This window comes from Populus nigra, chromosome 15 (assembly GCF_951802175.1).
Source record: "Populus nigra chromosome 15, ddPopNigr1.1, whole genome shotgun sequence".
Taxonomy (NCBI): Eukaryota; Viridiplantae; Streptophyta; class Magnoliopsida; order Malpighiales; family Salicaceae; genus Populus; species Populus nigra.
Window position 1 is genome coordinate 9,867,075 of NC_084866.1, and position 12,354 is coordinate 9,879,428.

Genomic DNA, 12,354 nt, shown 5'->3' on the forward strand with positions numbered 1-12,354 from the left:
AAGGAAAGAGCAAGTTGTCTGTCATAGGTGAAGCAAACGTCTCTTTCTTCTTCTTCTTTAATTTGTTCGTTCCTTTCTGTATACCACCGCTACTTGCTATTCTGAAGAATCATTACTATATTGATTCTTCACTCGCTCGCTCGCTCACTCAAAGCTTCTTCTTCTGGTTGCTAAAGTGAAAACTATAACTTATGAGTACATAGTAAGCTTCGTATCATTTGTTCACCGACAACTGAACTCTACTCAGGTTAGGGTTTCTCTCTTTCACGCATCGCTTTCTTCTTCTTCTTCTTCTTCTCCTTCTCCTTCTCCTTCTTGCACCTTGTGAAGATCGATTCCTGTTTCTTAATGAACAGGCATGGCATGCATTTTAAATCATCACTCCTGCCTAACTACATAGCAGCAAGTCTTTCAATTTATGTCTTCCAATTCTCTCATTGCATCATATGCTTATTATTAATTATTATATCAACTTGCTTATTTTTGTCCGTATGCTTACCGACAACTTGCTTATTAATTATTATATCAACTTGCTTCGATGGAGTAAGTTTTACTTTACTTTTTTTTTTAAAAAAAATTCTCTTGAATTTTAGGATGTCTGGGAAGTTTGAGTTCTATCTAGATTTGTTACTTCAGCTTCATTTTGTAGTTTTTATTTATTTATTTTCTAGGACTGGATTTTTAATTTAATGCTCTGGTTGAAATAACTCCTTCTTCTTCTTGGCTCATTTTCTGGACAACTTAGGCAGCGTTAGAGAAGGAATTTGGAGTTGTTACCTATAATGACTGGGTGATTTCTGCTCTACAAAATTTTTTTCTTTTCGACATGGAACTTTGCTTTCAGCTTCCTAAGTTTTTCCAGAATGTAAACCGAAGATGGCTTCTTGTACTTGGGGTGGTGGCTGTAACTCACACACTGTTTCAGTTTCTATTGCTTCCTTATGGAAATGCTCTTCGCTCTCTGTTTCCCAATGTAAATGATTCAATGTATGATAAAAGCAGCTTCGCTGTCATACAGTCTTCCAAAAAGTCTGTCATGGTCCGCTACCCTCTCACGGTTGATAAGTCGAGCTTGACTAATTATTTCAAGTTTGATGGGGTGCTAGAAAACGCTGATGATTCCAATGGTGGTGGAGAAGAGGGTCACGATGACGGAACAAAGAAAAATAGTGAAGACACAGATCATGACTTTTCATCAGAGGAAGGGGACATGGAGGTCCTGGATGATGTCATCCAGCTTGAGGTGGATAGAGATTTGGAAGATGATTTTCCATCTGAGGATGTTAAGGATAGACATGAGACTTTTGCATCGGGCGGAGTCAAAACTGAAGAAAGTAACCCTGTCCTGAAATTGGCAAATGAAGCCAGACTCAACCTTCCTCTTGAGAGGAATGTGAAATCAGACCATGATATTCCGACAGACAATGTACTGCAACAAAATAAAAGTCAAGCACATAAAGAATTTGAGCATGTAAACTCTACTCTTCCTGTAGACTCTCAAGCAGTGGCTTCATCCACAAAGGCCACCTATTTGAAGTCAAATGGAAGTTCCTCTATTGGTCCTGCTGCCTTAAAAAGTGATCGTGCAGCCGCAAAAAATTGTTCTGTAGTGCTGGCCAAACCTGGGAAAAAAAAGATGAGGTGTGAGATGCCACCAAAATCAGTAACATTAATAGATGAAATGAACAGTATTTTAGTGCGGCACCGTAGGTCTTCACGCTCGATGGTATTCTACTAATTCTGTTGAATAACAGAACCTTGGTTAGCGCTCTACTCAAAACATGAAATCTAAACCTTGACATTTTTCTTGCAGAGACCTAGATGGTCCTCTGCACGTGATCAGGAGATTTTGGCTGCCAGGTCCCAGATTGAAAGTGCTCCAGCTGTGGTGCATGATCGAGATCTTTATGCTCCTCTCTTTCGAAATGTTTCCAAGTTTAAAAGGTAAGCTTAGATAAACCTTGGACTACTAGATCAGTTAACGACCCTTACTGTCAACAACTTACTGGACCGTCAATACCTGATCTACTTTCATGTTTGATGAGAGTTGAACACTGGTCTAGTTCAGCGCTATGACAGAGAAAGCTAATTAGAAAATTGAAAGAAGAAGAAGAAGAAATAGAAACATAAAAGGAGAAACTGCAGTAACAACAAATATACAAGTTGCCATTATAACAGAGTTATTAAGTCTGCAATAAGAGCCGTACATCATGCTGTGTATGTGGCTTATGACTTTGTTGGCCAAACTTAAATAAGATGGCATTCTTGGTTTTCTTTTCTGCTACTGTATGCTTGTACAGTTGAATGCTATAAAGCTCATCCTATTCATTAAAATTCCTGAGATATTCCTAATATGCTTAAAAGCAATGGAGATGTCTGAATGTATCCTTTAGTCCTTGTCTTATTTGAAAGGATACATTCAGCTAAAATTTAATAACCAACCTTTTCAGATCCAAAAAAGAATGTAGAGTTCATGCATCTAATATATGTTTCTTCTGTTATGAATGTATCAAGTAAAAACTTCAATGGATTTATTTTGTTGGGGTTAGACCGTGACATGGGTTTTGAAACCACAAGTTGGGGACAGTTGGAATTGAGTAACTGTATAGTTTGGTCTTTAACCTGGTACAGGATATTCATCCTTTATGTTTTATTTTTGGAATCACCCAATCTCTGTATTCATTTCAAATCTTGGTTGTAATAAGCCTCTCCAGTAGACAACTGCAATCTATCATGTGGAGTGCTTGTAGGCATCTTTTGGAGTCTGGAAATAAAGAAGAATAATACTCGTAACGATATCCTAGTAGAGCAGATTACATCATCTTAAAACTGCAAGCATAGATCAATTGTAATTGTTGAGTCATCTCTCTATTTTTCATGGTACCTTTAGATATGTGCTTTGACATCTATTAGCGTTATGATAACGAGATTGGAATTTCTGGGTGACAATCAAGATGTAATTTTCAATTTCTTCTTTGTTGCCTTTTCAGGAGTTACGAACTCATGGAACGCACCCTGAAGGTCTATATCTATAAGGACGGGAAAAAACCCATTTTTCATCTACCAATATTGAAGGGACTGTATGCCTCAGAAGGATGGTTTATGAAACTGATGCAGGGAAATAAGCATTTTGTAGTGAAAGACCCTCGAAAAGCTCACCTATTTTATATGCCATTCAGTTCACGAATGCTAGAATACACCCTCTATGTACGTAACTCTCACAATAGGACAAACCTTCGCCTATATATGAAAAGATATGCAGAAAGCATTGCAGCTAAATATTCGTACTGGAATAGAACAGGTGGAGCAGATCACTTCCTTGTTGCCTGCCATGACTGGGTATGCCTTTCATGTGTCCCTCCTTTCATGGTTTTCTTTGAATGCTTTGCTCCTTTTCTTTTATTGTTTCTTCTTTTTACGAGAAAGAACTTATTTTGAACATGTTACTCTGTTAGGATGTTGCTGGGGATTTTAGAACTGGATGTAAGTTTGATGATCCTGACTAACAAATTCACTTTCACTGACCCTCCTCCCATGAGGCCATTTGCTTACACATCATGCTATTGAGGTTGCCTTGGTAATCTCAATGTAATATGGGGGATATTTGCTAACCTGGTCACTTGATCCTTTGTTCACTCGAATGATTCCACCTTTTTCTGGACTGGACATGAATTAAATTCACTTTACAGGGTTCACTATAATCGAATCATGAAACTTGATTTTTTATTTTTGAATGTGGATCTGTGTATCTTTATTTGTTTTGTTTCATGCTAACCATTTGGGAGTCTTATGATATATCAAACTCTTGCAGGCTCCATATGAAACAAGGCACCATATGGAACATTGCATCAAAGCATTGTGCAATGCTGATGTCACTGCTGGCTTCAAAATAGGGAGGGATGTGTCTTTTCCTGAAACATATGTTCGGTCTGCTAGAAATCCCCTCCGAGATCTTGGAGGAAAACCACCTTCTCAGAGAAACATTCTTGCCTTCTATGCTGGAAACATGCATGGTTACCTGCGTCCAATCTTATTGAAGTACTGGAAAGACAAAGATCCTGACATGAAGATCTTCGGTCCTATGCCTCCTGGTGTTGCAAGCAAAATGAATTACATCCAGCACATGCAGAGAAGCAAGTATTGTATCTGTCCCAAGGGTTATGAGGTCAACAGTCCTCGGGTGGTTGAAGCCATCTTTTACGAGTGTGTACCTGTAATTATATCAGATAACTTTGTGCCACCATTTTTTGATGTCCTGGATTGGGGAGCATTTTCATTAATCCTTGCAGAGAAAGACATATCCAACCTAAAAGAAATATTACTTTCGATTCCAAAGGAGAAGTATCTTCAACTGCAACTCGGGGTCCGGAAAGCTCAGCGACATTTTCTTTGGCATGCTAGCCCAATGAAGTATGATCTCTTCTACATGACCCTCCATTCAATTTGGTATAATAGAGTTTATCAGATAAAACCTAGATAAGCATGTCTGTCGATGACGAGCAAGCAACAAGCACACGAAGACCAGTGGCCGAAATGGAAGAAATTGTAGCATATGAAAGAGTGGTGAAGTTCATTGTGAAGCTTTAGCAAAGAAATCATCCACTTTGTTTTCCTGTCAAGTCGTTAAAAGAGCTGCTGTTTGAATTTCAGAAAGAACACGTGAAGATGCCGTTTGTGTTGTATTATCTCATTAGTGACAGTTTTCTGTACAAAGACCCTCTCGCTGTTTCCCATGACAAGAGTTTCAGGATGGGCACATGCCAACAGACTAGGAAGTTTTCTTTTCATTAGGCAGTGCAAGCAATGATGTAAATTAGCTAGTCTGATTTCTTGCCGTTTCTGTATTCCTTTCGCAATGATAGTTTGTGTTTTAAAAATATTTTTGAAAACAATTAATTTTTTATTTTAAATTAGTTTTATTTTAGTGTTTTGATATTATTTTAATATTTTAATTTTAAAAATATTATTTAGATAAATTAAATAAAAACTACCAATCTGCTTGATGTTTACTCGGAGAAAAAAAGAGAAGAAAAGCAACGTGGGATTGGGTGCAGGTTCCGCTCTCATGGAGGAGCTCTTGTCCACGCTCACCATGGAATTGGACCCAACACGCCACGTGTCTCTCCTATTCCCAAAAAGGAATAGAAAAGGAAGGTGAAGAAGCAATTACCCAGTGGAGCGGTGATCAGCATCACTTCACTGCCTTTGGCTTTCCTTGATTACAAGCAAGTTTTGAATTTCTGTTTCTTTCCCCCAAATAAATAAATAAATTATTATTGTTTAAAAAAAAATAACAGGAAAGAAATCCTGAACAAATGGGCAACTGAGAAGTAATAATAATAATAAGTGGATAACGATGATCATCCATCCACGGGCTCCATTCCCATCCCCATGACTATTCGGTTGCTTACTTTCCTTTGCCTACTCTTTTCCTAATTTTATTTAATTTTGGTTTTTTTAGACGGCCTTTTTCCTTGTCTATAAAGAGTCTCCCTCTATTTCTGTGGTGTGCAGGTTTGGATTTTATTGTGCCTTCATTTCTGTAAGTCAGCCTCACCGGCCCTTCTGCTAACCTCTATTGCTCTTTTGATTCTTTGAATTCTTTTAATCACTCTGCTGCTTCTGCTTTGTTTAACTCAATTCACTCTGGTTTGCATTTTCGTTTGTTTTTCTCTCTCTCTCTTTCAGTCCTTTCCTTGCCCTTTGACAATGTTTGAAACGCTGAAATACTTGTTGGTCTCTGTCAAAGTTGATGACCACAAATCCCATTTAACAATCCATCTCAAAACAGGGGCTGCTTTCCTTTCCCATCCTAACCATTTCTACACTTCATTTTTCTTTTCTGGGGATCCATTATGTGTGCTTTTGGAATGGGCTGGAACAGCTTTTTTGTTCTCTAAATCATTTTGATTTTATGTTATCTCAGGATACGAAGATCTAATGGGAGATTTTTGTATCAAAGAAGAAATTAGTGATATCCCTTCAAGTGTAATCATCACATCTTATATCCCATATAATTTCTCTAATGCTTAGTTCCTTTTCTTTTCTTGAGGTGATTCTTGATGTCTAACTCAACGTTATGTCTAACCGTGTTTTTGACTCTCTGTTTCGTGATTTTAGAGGCACCAGTTTGATCATCCATCAAGTGAATGTGGCCTACTAGAAAGACATGGTTGCCAAATAAAGCATGTGGTAAGACTTGCATTTCGAATTTGTGTGCATTTGTGAGTGTGTGTGTGGACGTGCGTGTGCCGTGTGCCTATTGAAACTTGGTGAAGTTTATATTTGGTCAAAGCTAAAAGATGGGATTCTGGGAAGAACCAATGTGATGAAACGCTTCTTCATTGATGAAGGATTGTCATGAAATTATGGTGTAAACTTTCATTGCGACTATCTATGCTGTACTCAATTCAGTTTGATTTGAAAGCTCAGTTTTCTAGACCTCGTATGTCCTCTTATCAGGCACATAATGATGCTGTGAATAACGTGAGTCTTTTTGTTGATTCTGTTGGATCGCCCTCATCATTGGATGACATTTTTACCTGCCTCTTAACATTGACTACATATTTAAGGCGTCGACTGGTTCATTTTATTGGTGAGTGGTAGGCTATCATAGGTGCTGAATTGGCTCTTCTGGTTTACTTTCAGATTTTTGGAATATTTTGGCTACATTTGATACGAAGCTGTTTCTGCAGAGAATCTTATATACCAAGATGTCAATGGATACTCTGAGAGTTTTGTGGCCAGTTCTTCTGGACCGCATTCACATTCTCCAGGACACAACATCTATAGATCTAATGTCGAAGGTTTTTCATTGTTTTCTGAACATCATATTGCTAATAAGAGTCCTGAAATCCACAGAACAAGAGAGGCAGAAGTCAGGGAAGAGTTACTTGTAAATACGAGATACGAAGCTAGAACTGGTTGCAGTCATCGAGGTGTTTCATTAATTATTCAAGGGTATAAATATTTTCTGTTAAACTTCTCCATGGTTTGGTTACTGAAAAGAAAGTTAGATTTGTCAAGGAAATAAAACCAAAACCAAGCTTGTTTAATCTAGTTTTCAATTTGAAATTCCACAATGAGCCTGTGTAAATTTCTTTTTTTTTTTTATTTGAGCTGATCATACATTTATCCATAAATGAACTGAATAACTGATTATTTTTTTAAATTAATTCATTGTTACTTTTTTTTTTCTCCTGTTTTTCTTCAATAATTTGTCAAAACAGTTTCTTAATCTGAACTATCTGCGTCATGCACGTGTCCATGTGGGTTTTCTAATCCACAAGGTTCAAAAGTAAGTAAGATACAAAATTTGATAGTACAAATATGCTATTGTTATTTGCAGCTATTTGATAGTTGATTCCTTCAATATCATTTTCTATCACAAATTTACTCTGAGTGGGGTGCAGGTTGATGCTCCCATTGTTTGGTTTACGACTTGCCTGGAGGTTGGCATTGGCCTCCTGGAGATGTTCACTTTATTATATCAGATGTACGCAAGCTCAAGTTCTTAGGTAAAAGAAGTTGTTTACAACTTTGCAGGCTCATAGGTCATTTTCTGTAGAAGAGTTTTTGAAGGTTTCTTTTAGGCTTTACCTTCTACGCTGAAATTACTGACTCCATCTGTATAAATTTTGCTTCCTTTCATTTTGTTCTTGTATGATTTTAGTCTGCATTTTTGCATCTTCAGCATTACATCTCGTGTTCGCAAAACTTTGCATGGTTCGTCAGATGATATTGGATGGCTACAGCATACACGTGACATGGCTCCAGTGGAGGATGGTACAGTTAGATTCTTAGAGCTGCTTGAGAAAATAAGGTAAGGACCAATTTTTATTTGATATATCTGATAAGTAGAAATTAACCAACTGCTATGTTTCAAAGGCTGGGAAACTAAAAAAATGTGATGGCATTAGGCACTGGAGATGGAATATTTAGGACTTAACAGTAACTGCCTTTTTTGACTTGTTTCATTTGAGACTCGTTAATTAATGCAGTCTCTCTGAAATTATTTTCATACTGGTATATGCTTGTTGCCTTGGTTGTGCCTTGTCTCAAAGAAGTGTTTGGGATTGCCCGGTATGCGCTAGATAGTGAGATCCATTAGTGGTCAAACTATGATTTTTCATTTAACCGCATTTTCAACTTTAAGTTACTATTTTTTCAAACAAGTTGTTCACTTGAGTGTTAACTGCTACTCTGTGCTCTGTCAGGGATATGAATTCTTATATTGGGTTCATAATTTTATTGATACTTACTCTCACTTTGTTATGCTTATTCCTCAGGAATGGAGAGCACAACCTTCCGAACTCATTTGTTTATTTATTAATACCAGGTTTAGAAAATCCCTGTACCCTGATGTTCAAATCTGGAATTTGTTTTTCAGTCAATAGTTGGCATATTGTAAACCCAACAGTAATGCAAATTTTTACCTTTATCAGGCCTTTTTAGTAATCACGGCCCCCTGTATTTTGTGGGTACTAAGAGATTCTTTTCTAAGATGGGTCTAGCTTGCCACATTGCAAAAATTCACAGTGAGGTAATCACTGTTTACTCGGTCCTTTATCTAGACTAAAATTGACTGGAGAACCAGAAAGTTTTAGAAAAATGATTATTTAATGAGGTTGTTTGTCCTGTTCTCTAATTTTACTTTTTCTTTCACTTCTATAGTTAAGTTAGATCATAAGCTATTATGATATCATCTGCTTATCCATCGCGCTGCCATTGTTATAAAGGCATCAGTGGAGCATAATGCATGGGAGCTGAAGCAATATATTGAGGAGCTATATTGGGGTTCAGGCAAGCGTGTGATGCTGCTTGGGCACAGCAAGGGTGGGGTTGATGCTGCAGCTGCGTTGTCGATATACTCTTCTGACTTGAAAAACAAAGTTGCTGGACTGGCATTGGTACAGAGTCCATATGCTGGAACCCCCATAGCTTCTGACATTCTTCGTGAAGGCCAGATTGCTGACAAAGAAACTCGGAGGATCATGGAGCTTTTGATCTGCAAAATAATTAAGGTAGTCCTTGTCTCTGCCTAGATACAAATCCATAAGAAAGTCTGTGCAAATAATAACAAGGAAACTCTTGTTATGCTGATATGTTTCCCGAGCTCTATATAAATAGCTTTCCATGTTGTTTTTATTTTGATTCTTATTTCCTTTGTGTCCTATCTACTGCCAGAGTTTATAGTTATGCTCCTACACAGGATTACTGTTTATTTTTGAAATGTGTCCTTGTGTTATGTTACTTGGATCTTGTCTGTGGCTGGGTGCTTTTTGTGCTTCTCTTGACTATAAGATTTTTTTCCTGCATCTGCATCCCAATTTGTTGAAATATCTGGTTGATTTCTTATATCATCATGAATAAATCTAGGGTGACATACGAGCATTGGAGGATCTCACGTATGATAAGCGGAGGGAATTCATCTCAAAGCACCAGCTTCCAAAGGAAATTCCTCTTATCTCTTTCCACTCGGAAGCAAGCATTGCTCCAGGTGTCCTTGCAACAATGACTCACATAGCACACGCAGAACTTCCTTGGCTTCCCCTCCCAAAGTTTGGGAGCGAGGAATCTGATGACTTCCGAGCAGGACACCAGGTGCCAGTAGTGATTCCCGTATCTGCTGCTATGGCTGTGTGCGCACTCCACTTGCAGCTTAGGTATGGAGAGAAGAGTGATGGGTTAGTGACATGCCGTGATGCTGAAGTTCCAGGTTCAGTTGTAGTCAGGCCAGATAGGAAGCTGGATCATGCTTGGATGGTTTACTCTTCAAGAAAGAAGGATCCTAGGGAACCTGATTCTTGTGAAATGTGCGAGGCTCTTTTGACTATGCTGGTGGAGTTTGGCAAGATGAAGCAAGAAAGAGATGTCTCCGGTGCCTTTTAAATTCTTTACAAGGAAGTCATTGTTTTGGGCCCTCTTGATCTCGAATTCCCATTAATGAAGATGGCACCATGTGACGTTTGCTCCTTGCTTATGGGAATCATAAATTGAAGGGAAGAAACATTTTTGCTGCAAGTTACGATCTGCGCTTTTGTCTCCTTCATTGCTTAATTTCACGCTTTGTACATTTTATTTCATATCATGCCGTATTACAAACACTAATACATTCTGAATGATCGATTTAGCAAGAGAGCAGGAATTTGGAATGTTAGAACTCAAAAAGTAAAATGTCAGAAACTTTCAAATCCTTTCATTTTGGGATCCTACATCTTAAACTCCAAGGTGGATGATGCACTTGCTCAAAACTTTTCAAATCGCATTCTCACCACTGAAGCAAAGCAAAGTTTTCACTTCCAGGGTTTCCTAGTCGGCTCCACTATCAAACGCAGCCCCACCATTAGTCTACCGCCCGTTACTTCCAGTCTCCTCTGTGTCCTCCGATCATAGGGTTCCCATAGGTCTCCGGCACCAAACCTGTAGACTTTCGGTGGTGCTTCTTTTCTCAGTTCATAGAAGCTTGGATAGGATCTTCCCACGATGAGCAAAACATGCATGTTGATATAATGCCTACGGAAGTAGTGAGATGAGAGCCCAAAATAAGCAGGCCATCGATTTCTTGAAGATATGCATTTAAGCGGTACTGTAATGAGGTGTTCTATATGAGACTTCCTCCTCCCACAGACATCTCTGTACAAGCACATGTCTCTCTCAGAAATCCAACTATAGTAGGCTCAAAGGGACCCCGGCCCATTTACTTAATGCCCTTAAATTTGCAGGGGCCTTCTACCCAGATATGAAAATCAAATATAATTCAATGAACAGATGCATACTTGGCAGGGCAGCATGGTTCATGACATCTTCCATGCCATGTGTTAGCGAAGAACAGAGAGCAGTATAAGATTGAACAAGATGCTGCAGTTTCAGTAAAAAAGTTGAAGTGAAGAGGGCTCAATACCTTCGGAGTATGGGTGGCATGTGGACGAGCCTGAACTATTATTGAATACCCTGCATGTATCTTTGTACTGAACACGAAAAACGATCATGGGGCTCCCTAGAGTTTTAATGAAGGCAGGCATGGGTCCTATTCGTATACTCTGAATTACTCTTCCAAAATCTTGATCTAACTTGCTATAAGGATTGATTTAGATGATAAAAGAAAAGATTACAATATAAAACCTCATATTCGAGTTTCATCTCTAACTTCTTCTTCTTTTTTAGAAGGCATTTTTGCACCCATTTGAGGAAATAGCCTACTTGTCAAAAATATAGTAAGGGTTCTTCTACGTGAATATGAAAATTATAATACTTTGCATTACATGTATGGTTAATCTATATGTAAATCTATTTATTTTACAAACAATGAGCTTAATATTAGAGAATGATATCAAACAGATCTTATTTTATAGTTTAAGTTTTTAAGTTGGGATGATTATTTGATGTGGTATTAAAACACTTTAATGACCACATGATCACGAGTTCGAATCTTAGCATTTCAATTCTATTTGATAAAAATTAAGCATAAAATAGCATGAGTTTTCACAAGTTTGAAGCCTAAACAGTTTTCATTTAAAAGGGATATGATGGAAAATAATATAAATCTTATCTTGAATCTCACATGATTTTAGCTTTTTGGATTAAGATGATTATTTTTCACTCAATATACATGACTAATGAAATTATCATGATATGAATATTCTTGATTATTTTAAACAATGGAAGGAAGAAAATCTAAGAACAAAAAAATGAGATTATAAAGCAAATATACAATCAACTAATCAAATAATAAGGTCCAATGTTTTGTATTATTTTTATTATCTTAAATGTATCATATATATATATATATAAACTCTAATCAACTAATCATCTCACCATCAATGCTAAAATCAATTAGACAAAGTTTGAGATTCCATTATATATTAGCTCTGTTTTACCCTCAAATTAGCATACATCAAAAAGTCTATCAAGAAAATAGAGAAGCACCCCATGCCATGAAGCAAGGGTTTACACTATAAAGAAATGATTCATGTTATAGCTAGTAGTAAACTTCAAAGCTCAGGGAAAAAGCATGGAGTGCTTAGGATATTAAATGCATTCAAATTGTCACTATGGCTTAAATTCAGGACTTTGGATTATAGTGATCAGAATTTTAAACAGTGAAAGTTAATTAATAATTTTGCTTAATATACTTTGTATAAACCCAAAAACATGCTAGAAGGAGATCTAATATAGCAAGTGGTCTCATCCTTTTCTGTACTCGTACTTAAATCATATTATTTAAAGGCCGAAAAAGAATGCAATAGAAAATATAAGAAAATTTCAACTAGACAACAGAGAATGGTCAAAATAAACAATTTTAAATTTTGATCAAAAGTAGTTAACAAAAAATGCATTAGAATATATATTTCT

At 37.2% G+C, this 12,354-nt stretch overlaps 2 protein-coding genes across 3 annotated transcripts; both read left to right on the forward strand.

Moving 5' to 3' along the window:
- LOC133673833 (probable glycosyltransferase At3g07620) lies at positions 1-4,910 on the forward strand. Its single transcript, XM_062094736.1, has 5 exons — positions 1-247; positions 746-1,726; positions 1,814-1,944; positions 2,991-3,339; positions 3,812-4,910. The coding sequence occupies exons 2-5, from the start codon at positions 827-829 to the stop codon at positions 4,478-4,480; spliced, it is 2,049 nt and encodes a 682-aa protein (XP_061950720.1). The 5' UTR covers positions 1-247; positions 746-826; the 3' UTR covers positions 4,481-4,910.
- A 124-nt stretch (positions 4,911-5,034) lies between these two features.
- Positions 5,035-10,214, forward strand: LOC133673834 (uncharacterized). Of its 2 annotated transcripts, XM_062094738.1 has the most exons (12): positions 5,035-5,402; positions 5,515-5,542; positions 5,927-5,988; positions 6,121-6,192; positions 6,463-6,595; positions 6,696-6,960; positions 7,413-7,517; positions 7,694-7,822; positions 8,289-8,338; positions 8,445-8,542; positions 8,739-9,023; positions 9,379-10,214. In XM_062094738.1, exons 3-12 carry the CDS (start codon positions 5,941-5,943, stop codon positions 9,889-9,891), a joined length of 1,698 nt encoding a protein of 565 aa, XP_061950722.1. In that variant the 5' UTR covers positions 5,035-5,402; positions 5,515-5,542; positions 5,927-5,940; the 3' UTR covers positions 9,892-10,214. The 2 variants fall into 2 exon arrangements, with proteins under 2 accessions (XP_061950722.1, XP_061950721.1); XM_062094737.1 differs by having other exon boundaries at positions 5,035-5,542.
- The last annotated feature ends 2,140 nt before the right edge of the window (positions 10,215-12,354 follow it).

Bases quoted from the DNA above. Each gene is read 5' to 3' on its own strand.
- LOC133673833 (XM_062094736.1), top strand. From the start codon at position 827: ATGGAACTTTGCTTTCAGCTTCCTAAGTTTTTCCAGAATGTAAACCGA. The intron at 1,945-2,990 runs GTAAGCTTAGAT...TTGCCTTTTCAG, and splicing joins AATGTTTCCAAGTTTAAAAG to GAGTTACGAACTCATGGAAC. The intron at 3,340-3,811 runs GTATGCCTTTCA...AAACTCTTGCAG, and splicing joins TTGTTGCCTGCCATGACTGG to GCTCCATATGAAACAAGGCA.
- LOC133673834 (XM_062094737.1), top strand. From the start codon at position 5,941: ATGGGAGATTTTTGTATCAAAGAAGAAATTAGTGATATCCCTTCAAGT. The intron at 6,193-6,462 runs GTAAGACTTGCA...TCCTCTTATCAG, and splicing joins GTTGCCAAATAAAGCATGTG to GCACATAATGATGCTGTGAA. The intron at 8,543-8,738 runs GTAATCACTGTT...ATTGTTATAAAG, and splicing joins TTGCAAAAATTCACAGTGAG to GCATCAGTGGAGCATAATGC.